The 23,602-nt window shown below is 39.1% G+C and overlaps 1 protein-coding gene across 1 annotated transcript in view; it reads left to right on the top strand.

The window, feature by feature from the left end:
• LOC146664060 (corticotropin-releasing hormone receptor 1-like) overlaps positions 1-23,602 on the top strand; it is a 100,606-nt gene that overhangs the window by 51,144 nt on the left and 25,860 nt on the right. Inside the window, exons 6-8 of the mRNA XM_085417073.1 lie at positions 11,742-11,848; positions 21,179-21,299; positions 22,177-22,330. Of these exons, the coding sequence (XP_085273199.1) occupies positions 11,742-11,848; positions 21,179-21,299; positions 22,177-22,330 (382 nt within the window). The remainder of the gene's footprint in view (positions 1-11,741; positions 11,849-21,178; positions 21,300-22,176; positions 22,331-23,602) is intronic.

Genomic DNA, 23,602 nt, shown 5'->3' with positions numbered 1-23,602 from the left:
CACAAAAACAGAATAAAACCAGCAGACACACAGCTTTTTGTTTTTTTGAAAGCAGAGTTGTGAAGACATGCTTTCGTGTAATTAGGTTGGCAGTTAGTCATTTGTACTTTATAGATCTGTGAGGATGAGAAAACAGAGTTTGGAGCGAGACCCTTCATTTACTGCCTTTTTTTTTCCACGGACTGACTGATCCATCGATCCCTTCAGGAGATGGATATAGAGCGTCTCACCTTTTACAAATATGTGTCTCAGTTTTTCTTCCACCAGGTATCAGCAGCGCTGTGATTGACATCAGAGGAGAGAGGGGGGACGTGAAGTAGCTTCCCTTTAAAGTTCAGGCTGTATTGAACCGGATATTCAGCGGTTCCACTGGGAGAAGAAACTGAGTGGATCAAAGGCTTATTAGAAAGTTTGTTTGAGGAAAAGAAGAATCCTCATTTCCTTTTGGGTCTTCCTCGAGGTTATTTTCTCAAATATAAGTGTCTTTGTTGTTTCTTATAAGGAGAGTGAGTCAGGTTTGGTTTTATGGCCCACACATTTTGTGAGACCCGAGGCTACTGGTGGTGGTGGGTGGGTCTTATATTATCTTCTTGCCATCCACCCCCTCCTCTCCTTTCAGGCTCAACTCGGTTCTCTCGTATCCATTTGAAAAACCTCCCATTTTCTTGATTTATACCTAGAAGTGTTAGCCTGCTCTACAGAAGTGCCTGTTGCAGAACTGATTCACGCACGTTTTTTATATCTATACACAAATGTCCATACACTGCATGCAGTAGAAATCAATGCACTCTTTGGTTATATGCGGTTAGACCTTTGGAAGAGATCTTTGTATTTTGCTCATTCACACTGAACGCATCATTGAATAGTGCGTGGAGCCCGAGGATGACAGCTTTAACAAAAGCTAACTGGAGTCAACAAACCGCAGTCAGATAAATGAAAGCACGTTGGAGGTGTGGTTTAAAGCTTCCTCTGATTTGTAAAAATACTCAGGGCTTTTCAGTCTGACGCATCTTCTTGAAAAAAGAGCTCTGAGGAGATTTGCATAAACCCAAAAAGTACCGTTAGAGATTTAGTCCAGCAGTTACTCTTCATAGAAGTTGACTTTAAAAGTTACTAAAGCCTTAAATGATTCACAGGACCTGGTTAACATGAGGTGACTGTAGACATAAATATCACAACTGCCTGCTGGAGTCTGAACACTTCTATCACGCTGCTGCCTGGGGAGATGTTATGTGGGCTAGTGCAGCTAGAGATGAGCTCTATGGGGAGAACGCAGCACCGTGACGCAGTGTAAGAAGGTCCTTCATACATCGTGAACTCGTCATGTACATGGTGAAGCACGGCGGTGGTGGCACCAGGATTTTGGCTGATTCATGGAGGGTGAAATTCATTTGCAAATTTTAACAAATTGTTTTGAAACACAGTGTCCAGGTTCTCAACAATGACACCGCTGGACTACATCTACTTAATGTCAATGTGGATGATGATCTTGGGGACTGTTAGTTATTGCCAATAGTTTGGAGATTTGTAGTTTGTTTTACCTTTAATGCTTTTAATTATTTTACAATATTATTAGATTTATATTAAAATTGATTTGCCCCACTCTAGTTATGACTTTTATTCAGTGGGGATGCAGAAAATGCATAAATGTTTCTGTGGTTGTTGCTAATCTGTTGCTAACTCTGTTTTATCCTGCTGGAAATGTAGTTAATAGAACACAGATTAGAAAAATGAAAACTGACAGTCAGTAATTTGTCTCTCTGTCACTGGTAACATTAATTTAAACTGAAATGATTTTCACATCGCCTTCATCAGAGTCAAACCTGAACATACTGAACATTTGAGTAGATTTTTTTTTTTTGCCAGGATTACTTTTTGGCTTTATTTGCAGTACCAACATTATATTTTTGCCTTTTTTATAGCTTTCTTATAAATCGACCCATTTTTTGTAGCACATTGAAATTATGTATCCAGTGTCTCTTGAAGAGCCTGATTGTGGATTTAGGATTTATTCAACCAGCTAATTCAAAGAAAACCTGGCTATGCTGAGCTGGCTATGTAGTGCACTGTTGTAGTGTAGTTGTGTTTGAATCACACTGTTTGCATTCTCTCCATTCCCTGCTCCACCTGGTGTTGACACCATCCGTAATTAGCGATCACATGGTTGGATCACCAGTGTGGAGTTGACTGCCCAACTCTACACTGACTCCAAAATTACCAAAGAAAATCCAACTTTTGGAGCAGTCCAGACCAAACCAAGGCTGTACATCCCACTGATGCTTCTGCTGTGTCTCTGTGGGTCATGCTAACTTGGCACTCTCAAACTTTGTTTAGGGGGAAACGATCCATCACACAAATCTGTTTATAACACTCTGATTAGTGCAAAGCTCCTTGCAGCTTTCCTAAAAGTGATCTTTGCACGAATCATTTTAAACATCCTCTGCACCCAAAGCGAAATGCAGATATTTGACACGTTGCATTAGCTGCATTAGTGATGTCCGGCGTGCTTAGCACGCTTGCTTTTTGTGACCTCGTCATTTCCCTGAAAAGGAGGTGGAAAGTGCGAAGTTGGCAGTACACAAAAAGCCACAATAGGCTTATATAATCCAAAATCATCCTTTAACACAACAGCAATACCATGAGCTGACCTCAAAGAGCTGCTCACATCCTGAGAATCTGGCTGAGCTGAAGCGGTTCTCTGAGGACAAGTGGTCCAAAACTCGTCCAGGACATTGTGCAGGTCTACTGGCAACACTTGTCAGAGATAACTGATGCCAGAGTTATTAAATTAAGATATTTAATCCAAGGATTCAACACCTTTTTTTACACCAGATTTGTGAATGTTTAATGTCATGCTCAAAAATTGTGTGTGTGTGTCTTTACTTGTGATTTGGATAAAGATCAGATCACATTTTATGAATAATTAAAGCAGAAAATTCCACACATACTCTTTTCTTGCCGCTAACCGCTCCTGTCGGTAATTACTCATTATTCCTTCTGTCATGTGACCTTTAAAATGTTCCCTTTAAACGATGGGAAACAAAAAGTCTACAGTCCTTTAACCGGTGCGCACGACATCCTGCTGTGAAGGAGGGATTTTTGACATATCTTGGATTTATCTTGGACATATCTCGCACCATCCGCTCAGAGCTCCCTGACCTGCACTCAATCTACAGCAGGCGGTGCTGGACCAAGGCCAGGAAGATCGTGAAGGACCTCAGCCATCCCAACAACAGACTGTTCTCTCTGTTGAGGTCAGGAAAGCGATTCCGCTCCCTGAAGACCAACACAGAGAGACTGAGGAGGAGCTTCTTCCCGCAGGCGATACGGTCTCTCAATCACACCACCACACAGTACTGACCCACACATACAGTTCTTACACACACACTGGACTTTCTGGACTTTGGTTTTGCACAACACTGGTCACTATATTCTTCATTTCCGGTTAATACTTGTACAGCTGCTGTTATTGTGTATATATTTATTTATATTTAGATTTCTTCATACATTCTTATATAGTTCTATATTGTGTATTGTGTTACACCCCGGCCTAGGCAACTGGGGTGCAACGTAGAAAAACAAAGATAAGGAAAATAAAACCACGAAGGCTCTCCACCAAAATCCCAAAACGAAAATATCCCATGACGAAAAGTATTGACAAACCCATTCACAACTATTTACAACAGACTATTTATTTACAACAAAACACCAAACTATTTACAACACGGGGGAGATCGCGACCATGACACACTGAAACACAGGGTTTAAATACATAGAGGGAGCAATCAGGAAATGGACCACAGGAGGGAAACACAGCTGGGGCAAATTAGAACTGACGAGACAGGGAAAATGTAAACTGAACACACTAAGATAACACAGACTTTCAAAGTAAAGCAGGAAATACATAAGTCATGCAAAAACAAAACACTGACACACCGAAACGTAACAATTGTGTATTTTGTTGTACAGTTATTTTATTTTCAACTTTAATTTATATATTTTATCTTATTCCTTCCCAGTTAAATTTACCCTTCATTCTAATTTGTGTTGTACAGTTATTTCATTTTTAACCTTAATTTATATTTTATTCCTTCCTAGTTAAATTTACCCTTTTTAATTTTGCATATTTATTTCCTATCTTATTCATAGCCTTTCCTTTTTTTGTTTTCTTTAGGTCACGAGCAGTTGTCCAAGCATTTCACTACATATCGTACTGTGTATGACTGTGTACGTGACAAATAAAATTTGAATTTGAATTTGAATTTGATTTTAACTGGTGTTTTTAATTAGTAATGATTCCTAATTGCATTGCATTCTGTAATTAGAGCACGCAGTGACGCTTTTCATAGCACTGCTGCGCTGTGCAGGCACTCTAACTGATTCAGCCACAGTTCGTAATCAGGTAGACACAGAGCACATGCTCGTTTTCATCATCAATATCGTATCAGGTTTTTTCTGCTTCTATTATTGCTGCATTTGTTTTCTTCCACCGTGAGCATTTTAATGTGAGCGCTCGCATAAAAGGGGGAATTTTACACATGATTGCACATTATTTCACTCGTATTCATCATTTCACACACAAAATAGACTGGTGCCTACTATAGTCAGAGGCATTATCAGAGGAAAAGTAAAACTTATATTTTTTCTTTTCCCTCTTGGAGCGCTCTCGGGGCTGCTGTTTATTTTTAACCTGACAGCTGCACATTAGACTTTAGTAAACTGGATCCATTTAAATATCAAAGGTTACTCTGAGTCCCACAGGCTAATCACACAGATGTGGACATGTTGAACTTTTACTGTAGTGATCTATCACACCAAAAATAAAGACAAAAATCTAGCTTTGCAGTACACCCCACAGCTCTGAGTCGTCTCCTCACAGCCTCCTGTTTTCTCGTAGCCTCGCTTGCTTTTTGATTTCTCTTTGTTTCACATTTTCAGCTGCTTTTGTTTGGAGGCTTTGATTTCCAGGTTTCCAGGTCTTTGGACTTTGTGTAGTTTAGCCACTGAAAGGCTCACTTTTATTTGACTTTTTCTTGCATCTGGGTGCTCTTTTGCATTTCACGACACTTAATTTTTGGTTATTTTGTTCTGCTTTTAGTATGTTTTTATGCCCTTGGAAGTCCTGTGAGCCTTTACATGTGATACTGAGCTATACAAATAAAACTGGAACAAAATCGCTGCACTTTTTGTCCGCCTGTCCCACATACTGAGACAGTGTCCGGCATTTTGACTGGATCTAGTTTATATAAACAAACACGCGAGTCAAACAGGTGTGCTAATAAACCTTAACAGACTGAACAGCAGCTGAAATCTCATTTTTGAGAATATTAAAAAAGAAATACTCAGGAGTGCATTTCAGCCTAAGTGTCCCACACAGTCACAATCTTTGCCCCGTGTTTAGTTTCTTAGGATCTGATGAGGCTGAATGTATTAAACTTCACAAATGAAGGATTTGTTGCCTTATATCTACTGAGATTTACCAAAGGAAGTAATCGGTAACTCAGTTTAAATGGCATTGTTTCAGACTCTGTTTAACAGCTGCACACAAAGAAACAGCAGTTCTGTAACCTGGTTTAATCTGTGAGAATGAACAGCTTCTGTTTAAAGGTAGAAATCTGACTGAAAAAATGTAGCAGGGTTCGATCTGTAGTGAGGACACAGTGTGTGGACTGTAGTCGTGTGTACTAATGAGATAACTAATGACTAACAAAGGCATTCATGGTGTAACTTTGACTGCAGTGAAAATGAGTGAAACTAGTTTTTAGTTTTTCTAGTTTTATTGGCACAAAGAACATTTCTCTTCATAAAGGACCCGATATGTGGCGGCCAGATAAAATATTAAATCCATGTGACAATGAGTGAAGTAACCGCCGGCAACACAAAGCCTCAACTTCAAGACAGGTTTATTGAAGCGACGGTCCTTTTGACTTAGACCTATGACAAGGTGCTGAATAATATTAGAGAGACACCGAGGCAGCCGAAGCCTGGAAGGTCTGCTAGCAACCAGCCATCAGCCACAAGTACCTAAAATATGTTTTAAAAAATTAATCTCGTTGGATGAATTTATTTTAATTCCTTTTTGCATAAAAATGATTTTTAAAAAACCTTCAAATAGAAATAAAATATGTCACTCACTCAAAAAATATTTATCCCAAAAAACTGACTTTTCCATGTACTTTCTTTGCATAAATATAATGTTAAATGTTAAATTTGATGGAATTTGGTCAAATGAAATTTACTTGACTTGTATACAGTTAGTTTAAACCAACTTATTTTCCTTAATTATTAAAAAAACTTCTTTTTTATAAAGTTCATCTGCATTTTACTCAAAATTATTGCTTCATGTTCACGAGGGCAAAGAATCAGTTTTTTCAGTGTGGATAAAGGAAACCCTTTTGATAGTGTGATAAATGGCATCAGTAGAGCCATTTGTCTTTTAAATGTCTCTGTCTCATGAGCGACCAGAGCCAAACAATTCTTATTTGTTCCTTAAAATATGCCAACCTTTAACCGCAGAGGTGGGCGCTCAGAAAAAGAACTCATATGACTTCTTCGCATGGATCATGAGTCTTGTCACCCAGTCCTAGAAATATCCCTCCAAGGATCTATCAGAAAAACATCTTACAAAAAACAATAGAGCAATTTCCAATAAAGCAGCAGAGAGATGGCTGGCTGGCGCTTTTAGTCACAACAACATTTGTCCAGTACAGATTTAGAAGTTGAAGATTACACTGAAAAAAGTCTAACATGCAGTCATTCATTCAATCTAATAAGTGCCATTCAAAACAGAATAAAATCATTGATTTGATTGTGAAACCCTTTCTTTTTGCATTTTAAAATACCACTTTTGATTTGGATGAAACTAAATATCTGTACAAAGGACACAACGCAAAGTTTTTGATTTCTCTCAAAACATATATTTCTTTTCATGTTGAACAGATAATATCTTTAATTTGAGTCAAAGTGATTTGCACTTGAACACGCCCACCAGAAATAGACCGGGACCCATTTTTATTCTGCATGGCTGCTGGAAACATCATGTCACATCTTTGATTAATTTCATCTGAAAATAAACGTAAGTAAAGCCAAGTGTGTTACAAAAGCTTTTATAATTTGTATTGCCAAAATTGCAGAAAATAACCCCATTTAAGCTGGGTCGACAGCCACCCCTAATTTTTGCATGATTGTAGCTGCTAGCTATAAGCTAGCTAGCTATCCTGCGCAACGTTAGAACTGGTTACCAGAAACCGACCATCACAGTCGGGAATACAAGTTAGTATACTGGTAAAAAACGGCTTTTTGCCTAACTAGCTAGCGTTACCACGATGCATCGGTGGTGGATAAAGCTAGCTAGCATAAGTTCATAGTTCATAACATTCATAGTATAACTCCGTGCTCCGCTTCGTTTGAATTTTTCTGGTGAGCTCGCGGTTTCTAGACACAAGCTTGTGTTTGTGCGCGCACGTTTGTCTCTCTTCATATAAATATCTGTGTGTTATGTGTGTGTACACCGAGCGCAAAAGATAATTATTAATGTGCATGATTTAGAGACAGAAATAACAAGCCAGCATATAAGATCAATGACATAAGACTAATTCCTTCAATTGACTTTCAGGCGCGGCTCGGAAAAATGTGCATTTTCTGAAGAAATTGTAATTTTAACAGCAAAAAATTGACCCTATGCCAAACTTAGTCGCTAATGGCTGGTCTGTAGACTGTTTGGTATGTCATGTTACGTATTTCTTGGTTTTTCTATGTAATGTGTTTTATAGAGAAGTAACATTATTCTTTTTTTTCTGTATGCTTTCAGAACCACAGATCTCTCCAAACATTCCATGGCTGAAGCATACATTTTCATTTAATCTGAACAGGTATCATTTTGCATTTACACTGCACATCCTTTTTAAACATTTCATAATAATCTAGACTCTCCCTCATTATCCTCTCATTCACCTTGCTGATGTGTTGAGGACTTGATAAAAGAATACATGGTATGTCCATATCTGTTCTGTCTCTACATGAGATGCAGTCTCTTGATGTAAATTTGACAACTCTGCTATTAAATGCAGTGATTAATGTAGGACAGCAACGATTAATCAACTCATCAAGTTAATATCTTAGGGTTCTGTATTGTTTTCTTTTTTTTTTTTCTTGGGCTTTGTGGAACATTTATGAAAATGTTCCACCATTGATTTAATTTAATGATTATGCAATTCACAATCTGATTAGTCAAATAATTGTTCTAATAGTCTGTGACCAAACAACTATCAAAATAGTAGTTTATTATGGTCAAAGATTTATCAGGTGTGCCAGACTTCAGTTCTTCACTTGTACATTTTGTTCCATATTTTACCTCAAGATATCCCAGAAAGATGAAGCTGAGGAAGAGCTGCAGAGTACCACCATGGCACTCTTCGTCTTCAGGGACAACTCAAGCCTCCTACATCAGCCTCGAGACATCGGGATAATCATTGATGGTGTGGAAGTCCTGAATGAGTTGCCTTCTGTGGCAGCTGGAGTGGCAATGGTCTTTGGACTCTGTTATGCTCTTAATATGGAATATCCACGAGGATTCAGGTTCACCTTTGAGGCTCTTCAAAAGATTATGATGGAGCTTGACTTTAACAAGATGACCTCTAAGATTCGCAAACTTAATTGTGAACTTAACACTGCACAGTAGTGTGTTTGCATGCATGTGCATGTGTATGTGCACATGCATGTGCATGTGTGCTTGGTTATTTTGCTTGGTTGGCCTGCAGTGGTATTCTACATTCAAAATTTATAAGAACACCCATTTGAAAGGGAGATTTAAGTTGATTTCATTGATACATGTGTAGATTTTTTTTTTTTTACATTGTACAGGCACAGTGCACCTATAAACATTTTTGAGTACTTGCAAATTGGTTTAAAAAGAGTTTTTATAATGGTTTTATGCCAGTTTTAGACAGGTTGCAGGTTTTATACTGGTTTTCAAAAGATTGCAGGTTTTATAAAACAAACATTTCTCTAATCATTTCTGCCGTAGCACTAAATCTGTATATTACTAATCCTCTCTATTGATTATAGTTAAAATGGTTTGGAACAATAAATAATTTTGAAATAATTGGTTGGCCAACTGTCTTGTTTTTTATAGGAAATGCAGAGCATTTTTGAACTGAAATAAAATGAAATGTAAAAAATATAGTTTGAATATATGTAAATCAATTACCTGGCTTCAACACAAACATATTAGTTCATGTTAATTTGGTTCGATGTGAATACATTAGGTTGGTTAAATTTCAATATATTAGCTTGGTTCAATAATTAAAATATGGTTCTATGTAAAAAAATCAATTTGGATCAATGCAAAATTTAAAGTTTCAGTCAAGTCTAGTAATATTGTTTATATCAACATAAAAGTATCAGGTCATATCAAGTGACTCAATTTGGATTCTATAAAGCCAAATATTTTGGATGTGACAACTGGACATCATTTTTTTTAATTTGAATAGGGTTATTCTTTTTACAGTGTAGAGCTGTTGGACTAAAATATAGTGAATGGGACGCATGACGTTTTTCAGTGTGGATGAGGCAGGGATTAAACATGCCCACGCTTAATCTCGGCGTAGACACCAGTAGGTTACATAAATCCACTTACAGCACAGATTACTGTTGGTAGAGTGGGGGAAATCTGATCACAATGGATTTCTGAGGCACAGATTTGCAGGAAGATGGGTCTGTGTTTGCATGAAATCTTATCACAAGGCCTCATGTGGATTCTCCATATGTGAGCGTGTGCAAAATCAAATGCTTCCCAGTATTCCTGTTTCCTAACCAGGAGTGGATCCAGTGGGGCGGCACAAGCCCCCATGAAATCTGGTTGGCCCTCCTGCAAGGCTCAGGGATTACTAGCCCCTGGACCACATCCTCTGTTTCCATCTCCTGTTGGAAAGTTGGCTCCAGAAAGTATATGCACAATCACTGCTGAGGAGACATAAAACAGCAACAACAGAACAACAAAGAGATGCAGAAATGCCAAAAGGAGAGGTGTAAAATAATAAAGCCACAGTGAGATCACCGGTGCCAGAGAGGCACCAAATGAACACAAATGTGGATAAAATGAACTGCTGAGAGACACAAACACACCAAAGAAATCCACAAAATGACTGTGAAGTGAAAATAATACCACGGAGAGACTCGGAACAGCAAATAACATTTACTAAATGCAAAAGCAATTCAAAACTCCCCCCAAAATGGCACCAAAGATGTGTAACACTTCCACTAAGAGACACACAAGTACCCTGAAATTACATAAATTGAATGCAACTGTATGAGCCAGAGTGCCAGAAGATGGACACACAAGATTAGGGATGACACAAAATGACTGCAAAAGACACCAAAAGAATAAAGGTCTAAAGAACTACACAGAGACACAAAAACAAGCAGAAAATAAAAGAAAATTTAGACAAAACTATGCTAAAGTATCACAAGGATGTGTTAAATAATCCACATGAGCACACAAACAGACCAAAAAGATGTCAGCAAAGAAATGTAAAATTATTTTAAGGTTATTCAAAATGATATGAGAGACACAAACATAAATAGTCGCAATTTAAAAATACATAAATCAGCAACAAATAGATAAATTTCTAAAAAGCCAAGCAAAATGAATATAAAGGGGAAACCGACCCAACAACATACTGAAGGGCAGCTATAAACTTCCACAAAGACACCAAAAAAAGCCAAAAGTGACAAAAACAAGATCAAAAAATAAGATTTTAGAAGAAGAAAAACTAAATGTACAGTACTTAGTAAGTAATTGGAAACTGGCACAAAAGTACCACCAAACAAAGTGCCTAAGATTGGAAAAGCACAATTTCAAAGAAAACTAGAAAGACTGCAGAAGGATTCTCAAATGTTGTGAAATATGGGCTGAGAGTGATGAGTAAACCTTCCACAAAGAGATCCAAAAGTTACATAAAAATACTCCACAAGTACCACAAAATGATCAAAAATGACTGCAAATGAACAGAAAACAGACAAAAGAGACAAAACAACAATAACGAAAATGATAGGAAAAGAGTTATTGCACAAAGGCTGAAGAGAGTCCAAGAATTCACAATGATTTGCAAAACTTGCACAAAAAAACTCACAAACATAAAAAAGTTCGTTTAAGAAATGTGAAAAAGAAAAGCCATAAAGAGATACAAAATCGATACAAAACCACTTCAAAAAGATGCAAACGTACCACAAAGTTATAGACACAAAATGACAAGAAAAAGCTGCACAAATATCTGCACAAAAAGGCCACAAAGAAAAAATGCAAACAGCATAATAAACTTTGCAGTTTTGTTCATTTTTTGTGGCATTTTTGCTGCGGCAACACAGTGAGACCTGTTACATGTTTGTGTTCGTTTAGACTGATTTTTGTCTAAATCCATCCACAGCTGTAGGATATTTAGAGATATTATTCCATATTTGAATATTTACCATTATTTTTGGGGTTCGATTATTGCCAGAAATAGACAGTTTAACAATTAATTATGAACAGCTTTGCATTCAGATTTAAATTGAGCCGTGACAGCCCTGTTGGGAATGCTAACACCCACTCCTGTTTAAAATCACAGCGGGAGTCATCCGTCAAAAATCGAAAAGAGGATTTGTCACCCTTTGAAGTGTCCTGTCTTATCCAGAGAGAAGAAAATAAGAACTATTTCTGTGAATCAAAAGACTCATCCAGTGTTTCTCTTCTTCTTCTGCAGAAAAAAAGCAAGATGCACTACCAAATAGCCGTGATCATAAACTTCCTGGGTCACTGCATCTCCATGGTGGCGCTGCTCATAGCCTTCTTCCTCTTCTTGTGTTTGAGGTAAGTGTTGGTCTCGCTGCCACCAGTCCACTGATAATCCCCGATGTGACAGAGACGTCAGTATTTTCCAGATCCCAGTAGGTTCAAAGCGTCTCTGGTTCTTATTCAAAAACCCATTTGGTCATGGGATGAAACCTCCCCTATCTCAATCCCGCAGATGTAAAAAGGGTTTAGACGCCCGCAAAAACTAGGGCACATTTCACCCCACAATTGGGAATAATAGACCCATCTCAAAACCGGGAGAAAACAGTCTCACGGAGGCCTGCCGGGACAATCGGTGGAGGCGGAAAAGGGTTTCTCTGGCAAACCGAAATAAGCCGTGCATTAACGAGAGAAAGGTCTTAGCACCCTCGACAGCCGGGGCTGTTATCGATCGCCGAGACACCCCCGGGGAGTGAGAAAAGCGTGAAAGGGCACAGAGAGACATAATAAGTAGAAGCTCTACAGGATAGCATTTATGCACAACCTGTGTTTGTGGGCCACAGTGGCATGAATAGAGAGTGGGGGAGGAAGAAGTGTCAGGCAGCTAAAAATGGCAGGAGAAGGAGTTTGGCATTTATTACTTACCTTCTTGACTTTGTAAAGAAATTGAGAACCATTTAAAGGAAAGCTGTTTGATGGAGGGAAACGCCGAGGCTCCTGTGCACTGGTGTGGATCTGGAAGGAAGGAGAGGAGCGCAGGGTAGAGCGAGGCGTAATGTTCATTATAAAATAGTGCAATGAGCAGTTTGGCGTATTTCCTGATAATCTTACTATAAAAGACAGTTTGAAGGGATTCTTTCCACAGAAGCTCACGAGTCTCCCGCTTAATCTAACAATAATGCAGATTTATGCCGTGGACATGAAGTTTAATAAGTTCTGACTGTTTCCAAGAGCTGCATTCATAATCTCCTGTTATTTATCAGAATAGCACATTCCTCGGGTTTGTGCTGGTTTTGAATTCTTTGTGAAAATATGAATTCGAGCTTCTGCTGAGTTTTTACTTTTATTCCCAACGGTTTGAAATTTAGGTTATTGTTTGGATTTTTTCTCTTTTAGTTGATCTTAGGCTTCATTTCCTGTGACATCACCAGGTTTTGATGGTTATTCTAGCGATCAGTCTCAGTTTTGGATCATGTATTTCAGTTCATGTGTTGGTTTAATTTCTCGCTGTCTCTGTTTGTCCTCCAGGATTCCTTCATCTCTGTCCCCATGTTCAGTTTGTTTTGGGCCGTTTTCTTAAGTGTTAGTACCCAGGTCTGTTTCATTCACCTTCGGTTACTTCTTGTTTTACTTTGATAGGGTTTTTATTTCTGCTTCCTGTTTGTCTCCCATCAGTTTTATTTATAAATCCTCAAATATCAGTAACAGTCGCTTCAAGGCGCTTTATATTGTAAGGTAAGGACCCATCAAGATTAGAGAGAAAACAACAACAATCAGACAGCCCCCTATGAGCAGGCACTCGGCGACAGTGGGAAGGAAAAAATCTCTTTTAACAGGAAGGAATCTTAGGCAGAACCAACCTCAGGGAAGGGCGGCCATGTGCACAACCGAAAGAGCGGACCAAAGACACGCTGTGAAAAAGAGCCAGAGATTAATAATCCCTGATGATTAAATGCAGGGAGCTGTATAAACACAGCCAGCAGCAACATAACTAAGGGAGGATTCAGGGACACCTGATCCAGCCCTGACTATATGCTTTATCAAAAAGGAAGGTTTTAAGCCCAATGTCAAAAGAAGACAGGGTGTTTGTCTCCTGAATCCAAACTGGGAGCTGGTTCCAGAGAAGAGGGGCCTGAAATCTGGAGGCTCCAAAGAACCAGAAGTAAACCAGCACTTTAAAGTGCTTTATTGTTGTCATGTGGTGCTTTGAGGTCATTAAGATAAGATGGGGCCTGATTAAAACCTTGTATGTGAGTTAAATTAGCTTCTTAATCTAACAGGGAGCCAATGAAGAGGAGTCAGCGTGGGAGAAATATGCTCTGTCCTTCTAGTCCCTGTCATTCTCTTCACTTGTCTCATTACCCTCCTGCTGGTCCTTCCCTAATCAGCCCTCTTTGATTATCCCATCTTCCACTTCAGGCTTCCTCAAAAGTGTCTGTTATGTTTGGTTATGCTCCCTGTGCATTACCCTCCATGAGTGCCTGAATTTGATTTGGCTTTGTTTGACATTTTAGACTTCTGGAATTTGTTCAGTCCTAAGTGAAAGCCATGGGTAGTGTAGTGTAATAATCCACACAGTAAACTGTTTGATTACTAATGTCTGTTAATAAATGATTATCTTTGGATTTTGAGCTGTTGGTAAGACAAAAGAAGGAATTTTACTTATTCTGCTTAATGGGGACAAGTATGTGGCATGAACTATGCTACACACCACAGCATCTGCAGTGCCCATCCCTAGCTGAACTTTTACAACACAGGAGTCAATAAGCAACATAATCCGTGGAATAAATATACACATTAAGAAAGACTAATCTCAGAGCACAGCTGAGATATAGATCAGCGGGACAGCACAGGACGCAAGCTGCAGCATAATAAGGCCCCATTTAACAAGGCTGCACATTATTCATGACTGATCCCAATTTAAAAACAGCAAACAGGAAACTGTGTGTCCCGAAATGAGGATTTACATAATGCTACCTTTCAATTTCCAGTAGATGTTACTGAGCCCAGAGCTTTCAGAAGAACCAGGAGGTCTCTGAGCACCTGATGAGCCTGATTATCTGAACTTTACATATTTAATTTATTAAGAACAATTTTCAACTCAGTACAATTCAATATTATTTATACAGCACCAAATCACAGCAACAGTCACCTCAAGGCTCTTTATATTGTAAGGTAGACCCTACAATAATACCTACAAAGAAAAACCCAACAATCATATGACCCTCTATGAGCAAGCACTTTGGCGACAGTGGGAAGGAAAAACTCCCTTTTAACAGGAAGAAACCTCTGGCAGAACCAGGCTCAGGGAGGGGCGGGGCCATCTGCTGCGACCAGTTGGGGTGAGAGAAGGAAGACAGGATAAAGACATGCTGTGGAAGAGAGACAGAGATTAATAACAGATATGATTCAATGCAGAGAGTCTATTAACACATAGTGAGTGAGAAACAATCCGTTTGTCATTAGTTAAACCTTGTTCGTACCAGATTAGACTCCCTTTTGTCAGTTGCTGCAAATCCATGATGAGAATCTCATGTTCCACCACAGCCCAGCCATGATCCATTCCACTGAGATTGGTGATTGTGGAGGCCGTCTGAATACATTAAACCCATTGTCCTGTTCAAGAAACCACCAACAACATTCAAATTCAAGCTTTGACGCTACCATCTGAATGCTGCAGCAGTGTTGCATGATGGAACGCTCAGACCAGCCCGTGCCATGTTCAGGGTCACTTAAATAACCGTTATTCCCAGTTCTGATGCTTAACTTAGCCTTCAGCGGGTCGTCGTGACCCTGTCTGCTTATCTAAATGCATTGAGTTACTGCCTTATGATTACCTGAGTAGTTCCACCAATCACTTAAAACATACACAGTTTGTTTGTTTGTTTGTTTTGTTTATTTTTAGCTGACAAACAAGGATCAGGCTGAAGTCATTAAGTAATCTGAACGAATGGAATATTTCTATCCAATTAAAATGAATGCACTTTTTCTGTGTACCTGAAAGCGAGGTGCCTTCAGGTACGCTCAAATGGACCTTGGGATAATTAGTTGACTGCAGTTTTAAATGAGGTCGTCTGTCGCCTTGAACCCTAACACAAGAACGCCAGCAGCATGAAGAAGTATCAATTAATGTGTTCAATTAACCACCACCACCCGAAGGCCTCTGTCTTTAACAGATAACAGATAGTGCCTGGTCTCGTTTTTATTAAAGACACAAGCAGTTTAAGTAACGCTACACAAGCTTTAGTAGACCACAAATCAAACCATTTTAAATGAAAGCAAGCAAAACAAAAAAGCCAAAACACAACAAAGTCTAATAAATCTTAAGAGCATGTAGCAAAAATTTGGGGTAATCTTCCTCCTAAACACTCAGTCGTTCCTTTCCATCATTTATCCTGTGCTACAAACTTGCAGAGCGTACTGTTGGTGTTACTGTGATTAAGGTGGATGGAGTATTTGTTCCTGTTGTTTCTGTAGACAAAGGTCCAATAACCTCACTGTTTCTCAAATATCTGCTCCAGTGACTGGAAAATAGGAAGAGGCGAGTGTTACTGAGGAGTGTTTCTGAAGTTAAAGATGTTTTTCCGAGCAGAAATGTCAACAGCAGCTGTGGGTTGTCCAACTTTAAACTTAACAAGCAGCATGAATGGGACAAAGCAGTGACAGGAAATTGGAAGAAACGCTGCTTAATTGGCCATCATTTTAAAATGTTTGGTGCTGACCAGCACATCCAAGTATCAGGTTGTGCAGCTGATCGCTATGCAGATGGACGAGTGCAGCATTGTAGTGGATTATTTCGTGGCACAAAACACACTTTTGCACCTAATTTGGAAAAAATGTGATAAAATATGAAGAGCAAATGGTAAAAAAAAATACAGTCATTTTAATATTTCATACACTGTAGTACCATCAGGTGGTAAAGTTGTACAGAGGTATTGACCTATCAGTCAAAACGACCACATTCCCTAATAATTCACAACTAAAGAGCAAACGTGCTCGTTGGAGCAGGCCTCAAGTGGCCATTAGAGGAACTGCAGTTTGCATACTTTGATGTTGCCTTCATTTTACAGCCTTTGAAGTTGCTGCTTATTGTGAACATCTGACCTAAATTTAACTATTAAGTGAAGACTTATGAGATCTATACTGTAATCATAATGTTCTTTAATCTGGAGCAAAAACCGGGGAGTGAGTTGGAAAACAAATAAATAATAAGGCCTGCAGGAAAGCAGTCATTGTGTTTTGCACCTAACAGCAAATAGAAAATGTAATTTGTGTTAATGTTTCAAAGGCAAAGAAGTAAAAGTCCTGCACCAGCAATAAAAGTCAGGAGGAAGAGAAGTTGGCTTTCAGATTCTCCATCAGAAAGCAGCAGCTGGATGCCAAAATCCTGAAGTTACAGCAGGTCGTACCTCCTCATACTTCATTTCCTTTTACGTGACAAAGAACACCTCCATTTCTCCCCTTCCTGGACACATTTACGCACTGATCCCTGGCAATAAAACCCCTGTTATCACACAGCATATGGCACCTCTTCAACAGAAAACATTCAGCTCCCTGATTTTAGCCGGTTGACTTGTTTATATAAAAAAGCATGTGTTCATGTGAGTCTCAACAAACGTGACACGTCTTGCTCAAGGACCATTTGAGAGGAGTCAGTAAATAACCATCCCTGCGACGAGTGAACATGCAGCTCTACCTGCTGAGCAGCTGCTGCCCCACTTTGGTTGATGCCTATAAATACTCAGCTGTAAAAACTGTCATTTCAGTTCAGTTATTCATCCAAAACTGACCCAGAATCAGAAAGTGGAACTCATTCAGCCTCCTAAATGTTGTATCAGGTTTCTAAGAGTTATAGCTGTCACTGGTGGCGCATGTAACAGCATCATAAACCGGGTGTTTCTTATTGAAATGCACCTCAGGATTCGCACGTTTTCCCTACATGCGCGGACAAATCTATAACACCGACTCCTCGAGTTGATCTGACTGCAGTGAATCTTAGCCCAGCAGTGGAGCTCCTCACTGCAGACTGTGAGTGTGCTACATGGCATAATACTTACAGTGAAAAGCTTACTGTGCAATAATTCAGGTTAAAAAAAAAAATAGGCCACCCGGGCCACTTGGATTACCAGGGATCCATCTTCTTACCGTTCACACTGTCAAAACTGTGAACTGTGAACGCTGAGAAGCAAAGTTAAGTTTTGTGCTCCAAATATATCTGGAAGAAACTCTCAGAGAAAGCCAGAAATCGAAACTGTCCTCATTTAAGAGAGGGGCACAGCAGCGGCAAAGTCAGCAAATCTTCTAAAATGTCATCGTGATCTTACCTGCATACCAAACAGTGTCTGCAGCAGAATTACTGGGAACACAGTGGCCATGCTGAGCATAAATCCAGCACCATCTGAGCTGAGACCACATTTCTATTTTCAGCAGAAGACTGAACATCATTTCCTCTGGAGAATCTTCATTTTTCCTGGTGTGTCAAATGGATTATTACATCTGCCAAGAGGGTTATGTTCTTGTCGTCTGTCAGTCTCTCCCCCTGTTTGCAGGATTTGGGAAAACTACCCGGCAAACATTTTGACGTTGAGTACCTGCCAGATGACCATCTTTTCTCAACGCCTAGCCTCGGTGGAAAAGTAGTTCCAAAATGAAAATTGGGCCGACATCAGCGACAGAACGTCAATGACATAATGTCCGGGACAAAAAATGTGTACGATAAATGTTTTATTTAATCCTTTTATCAATAAATGGAGAAAGAACGTTAAACAAAGCTTTAAAAAATCATGTTAGGACAGCTACCATGATAGCAACTCAAACTGGCACCCTCTGAGACCATTTCCTGTCAACAGAAAAGGAGGACACTGTGATTGGTCAAGGAGCCAATTCCTTTGTAGTGTTGACTGGTTATAACTTCATATTAGTAGCACTGTCACTGGCGTTTTATATTAAGATACTCAAAATCAATTGGACAAACTAACATGAATGTGAATCCTTTGCAGTGTCTGACTGTCTGAAGTCTAGCCTGTGATAAAATGCTGTTTCCTCCCTTGAGATGCTTTGCCTGCAGCTACCTTCAGTTGCTGCTTGTTTGTGGGTTCTCTTCCCTCTGTGCCTTCTGCTCTGTTTGGCTGAGATCAGGTAACTGATGTGTCCGTTGAAGAATGTCCCATTTCTTTTCCTTGGGTTGCTTTTGCAGTTTGCTTTGGATCTATTTGCACTGTGAAGGGTTGTCTGATCTAAGCAGAGAGTACAGCCCTGTGTACTTCACAATTCATTCCACTGCTTCTATCAGCAGTCATATCATCAATAAATACTAGTGACCCAGTTCTGCTGGCAGCCGTGCACGCCCATACGATGCCCTCCATGATGTGGTGTGCTTCAGATTAGGAACTGTTTCTCTCCTCGTGTCGGGAAATGCATGGAGATGAGACCTAAATGCAAACTGCAGAGTCAGACTAGAAGAAAACTGAGTAAAGTGAATCTTTACTGTGGCCAACGTCCAAAAACACAGAAGAAACCAGCAGGGAACACCCTAGGAACTTCACAGGGCTGAAACACAGCGTGACACAACTAAAAACACAGGCTATAAATACACATGAAACAGGAGGGAAACTAAACACAGCTGAATATGATCAAGGTAAACAACAGACAGGAGGTAAAACCAGAGACAATACATGGGAGAATGTGATTAGCAAATTAAAGCTGAATGCGAGTAAACTGAATGAACGGAGGGAGACACTGAGAGATCAAACTAGCTAAAATATATACATATAAATGTAATAATCAAGCTAAGAACAAGCTAAGAACAAAGAAATCTTAATGAAGGAGAACCTAAAAGTCCAGAAACACCTTCTCATTTTTTCCCATCATTCTTCACCTTGTTTCATTTATATATTTATTTTTCCATAACTCTTCAGGCTCTTCTAGATGTTTTCCATTCAAAGTCTAATCTGACCTTCCTGATCTTCAGTGTAACCAGTGGTTTGCACCTTGTTCTGAAACCTCAGTAAACCTCAGTTCAGTCAAATAGTTCTGTCTAAATGCACTTCAGGTGTCGTCTGTGGCCTTTCGGGCCTTTCGGTGTTCCTCATTTTTAAGAATGCACCAGGTTTGTTGATTTGGCAGGTCCTAAGGTTTCTGCTCTGTCTCTAATAGGTTTATTTTGTGATCTCAGGCTAATGATGGAAACCTTTTTGTCCTTCATACTAAGAGTTACTTGGTTCAAGACTTGGAATCAACTCGAGCTCATTCATCTGCTTAATTTCTTACAAAATAACAACGGGAACAAGACTCAGACATGTAGCTGCTCATCAGCCGACTGATCCATTACTGTCTAAAATATGGGACTGTGTATAAAAATGGCAGTAATTTCTAAACAGAACTTGAATCACATCTTGGTTGTTTGATTTAAAATCTATTGTGGTGGCGTACAGATGCAAAGCTACAAATTTGAGTCTGCGGTTGTCGTATGATTCTGGACCTGTATGTTCAGTATCACATGAATAAAAACCCAGATCAAGTAAGATTGTAATATAAAATAATAACATTTTAAAAATTTGTGAGATTAGAAGAAAAGAAAAACAAATTTACTGTGCCTTTAACAAAGACTTGTTTGCAGGAGCATGTAGCCATTCTCTTAATTAGGTCCCATCAGGCCACACTGCCCCCACAGACAGCATGCCGAGGGCAGTGAGGTGCTTGCTGTGCTCCTGGCGTGGTGGCAACATTATAACATGATGTGGGGAAATTATCTTCTCATTTGTGGAACAACGGGATTTAAAAAACACAAAGTTATTTGATTTTTATCATCTCAAGGCTGCTTTTAAAACCTTATTTAAAATGACATTGTAATTAATCCAAACGGTGTTCGAGCTTTTTGAAGCCTGCTATGTTACTAATGGGGTAGAGCGTCTTCAGAGAGAAATAAAAAACATGATACAATTTGTACAACGTGCAATATAATAAATAAGTAAATACAATGCTGCTGGAAAATGCTGCTCATGCATCTGCTCAGTCAGCACAAAGCCAGTGAAAGTGACACCTATTAAGAATTAATGCATGCTGAAAAATAAATCACGTCACTCATGCTTGGCAGAAGAGGAAGCGGCCTTCGCCGGCTGATAATGCCGTCAGCTGGTGATAGCGAACGTGGCCGTCACTGCAGCGAGCGAGGATGGTTTGCTCAGTCCGTGCAGTCGTATGTTTCTATTTTCAAGCGCCCGCTCTGAGGCACTTGGGCAGATTTTAATTGTATCCCCGAGTGAATTTATTTACCGCATTTAAAAAAAGAAAAAAAACATCAGGCTTTCAGGGCATTACACAAACAAAAGAGTAGAGCGGGAATTAAGTCTTACTTCTTATTATATAAGTGAGGATTGATGGGAAATGTTCCTTTTGAGGCTACATCAACTCGTTATTCTTATCTATCAGCTTCATTTTCTGTGTTTCCGATATTATAATTTGTAATGTTGGAGTCACACTGTAACTGTCAAAAATAGACTCAAACTCAGCAGGAGGAGATAATTAAATCAGATATTTCCTGCCAGCTTTCACATGTTTGCTTTTAAACTACATATATATTTTTTTATCTTTCTTCTCAGAATTAAATTAAGCTCGTGACCTAACAACAAGAGAAATGTTGGAAAAGCAGCATCAGCAGTTGAGTTTTCCCTACTTCTGTTCTCACAGGAGCATCCGCTGCCTGAGAAACATCATCCACTGGAACCTCATAACCGCCTTCATCCTGAGGAACGCCACCTGGTTCATCGTCCAAATGACCATGAGCCCCGAGGTGCACGAGAGCAACGTGGTATGAGCCCATTTATGTGAGGTTTAATACAAAAAACCCTAAACTTTGGTTTTAAAGTAAAGGAGATTTTTAACAGTATTTTTAATGCCTTAAAAACAAAATGAGATGAGCCAAATATATTTATTGGGTGAAATGTTCCTTCAGCGCCAGAACTCTCTAGCTTAGTTTGACTTAATCCCATAAACAGTCCTGCTGATGGAAGAAGAACATATGTATTAATCCAGGTGTGAAACTAATGCCGGTAGACCTCTGTGTGTCAGCCTGTGTAGGAAAATTATGTTTTTACTCTTTTTATTCAATTCAGTTGAGTCCAATCTCACTGATACATCACCAACAACAAGCACTACAACAGTCACCTGTTATATTGTCGGGTAAAGGTCCTACGATATTAGAGAGAAAACCCCACCAACAACAATCAAACGACCCTGTGAACAAGCACTTGGTGACACCAGGAAGGAAAAACTCCCTTTTAACAGGAAGAAGCCTCTGGCAGAACCAGGCTGGACCATGTAAATAATGGATATAAAGTCTATATGTTACAGTTAGATTGAAATATTTTTGTTTACTGAATTAAATTATTTGTTGGACATAACAAAAAAGAAACAAATTAATTCATTAAGGTATAAAAGTATGTCTTCCATAATAAGTTTAAGCTTGATTAGTTTAAATTGTTCTCAGAATGTAGAAATATTTACATTTTTGCCTTTAATTTGTCAGGTGAAAGTAAGACTAGAACAAGAGCAAGTACGAAGCCATGGATAACAGCTTGTAGATATGGCAGTTTTTAGAAGTATTATCAGTTTGTCTTGGCTGAATTTAATTCAGTAACTACACATTTAAGTCTGCTTAAATGCAGATAATTGTTTTCATTTTGCAGATATGGTGTCGCCTTGTAACCGCCTCCTTCAACTATTTCCACTCCACCAACTTCTTTTGGATGTTTGGAGAGGGCTGCTACCTCCACACCGCCATCGTCCTCACCTACTCCACCGACAAGCTCCGCAAGTGGATGTTCATCTGCATCGGCTGGTGTAAGCAGCCTTACTGCTTTTATCTTGAATTATCTGCAAAACACTTCTACAGTTATCAGTTAATATTTAACAAGGACATTTTGGGAAAATGGGAAACATTTACCAAAATTCTCTCTGATTAAATTGGCTCATAGTTACCAGATCAGTTCAGTAGATTTTTGGACCACTAAGAGTCTTTTTTTCTTTGCTTAAATAACCACTTAATGACAAATCTAAGAGCTTTTTAACAAATCTTATCTACTTACCAAACTAAGCCTAATCATCATTGACTAAAAACAAGTTACAATAAATCAGGACGGTGCAGCAGCTTGTAAATGGCTTAAAAGGTGATGGTGGTGTAAAATCCAATTTTAAAGGGCTGCATTGCAGGCTCAGTGTCGTACTCCAGTCATCTGACGCACACAAAAATATATGAAAACAGCTTTTTTTACTAGTTCAGGCATATTAAAATATGTATAAACAGACAAAGCAAGGGAAAAACAAACAAATATCTGACCCCAGCTGACGCACGCAAGGATGCAAATATGATGAAACTCTGAAAGAACTAATACATTCACACACCATCAAGTGGCATTTTATTAGCAGTACATCAGTACTGGATTGAAGCCACACTCATGCATACTTTGAGAAAGATGGAGCGGAATTTTTTACAAAGCAAACCAACTGGTTTAATAACAGCAGTTTAGATAAATCTCATTAAGTGGAACATCAAACACTTCTTAATAGAGTGATAGAAAGGCTTAATACAAGTGTAACTAACAAAATTGTAGCAGTTCAAAATAAAACAGCAAAAGAAACCTGATGTAACCCTACTTATGGTTTGTTAGCAAGAATGACCAAATTCCCACTAGGCCAGTATCAGATAATCTAGGACTGACAGGAGCCCAAGGTATAAGCATCAATAAGGAAGGACCACACCAAGGTAAACAGTGCACAGCTTGTTATATTTGACACAGCAGCTGCAAATAAATGTACTTGAAACAATAAAATACAAAATAGTTCCCCCCTAAAAATAACAAACTAAATAAAAGTGTGCGCATACAGCTTTCTCTGAGTCAAATGTATGAATGAATAATGTTGGATAACTGATGGATGTTTGGGGCTGTTCAGTTTGTTTAACTGTTGTCCTACCACACGCCGGTGAAGGAAGCTTCAATGGGAACGAAGCTCTGCCTTCAATAAAACCTCAGCAAATCCTACCCACTTTTGGGTTCCACTTAACTGGAACTGTGGAATCACTGCTCCTCGATGGAGGTTTGCTTCAGACTGTGT

Source organism: Rhamphochromis longiceps, linkage group LG8 (genome assembly GCF_057381845.1).
Source record: "Rhamphochromis longiceps isolate RC_006_pf linkage group LG8, R_longiceps_female_GT1.1, whole genome shotgun sequence".
In the NCBI taxonomy this organism is placed as follows: Eukaryota; Metazoa; Chordata; class Actinopteri; order Cichliformes; family Cichlidae; genus Rhamphochromis; species Rhamphochromis longiceps.
The sequence above is the reverse complement of the archived record's forward strand: the minus strand, read 5'-3'. Positions and strand labels throughout refer to the sequence as shown.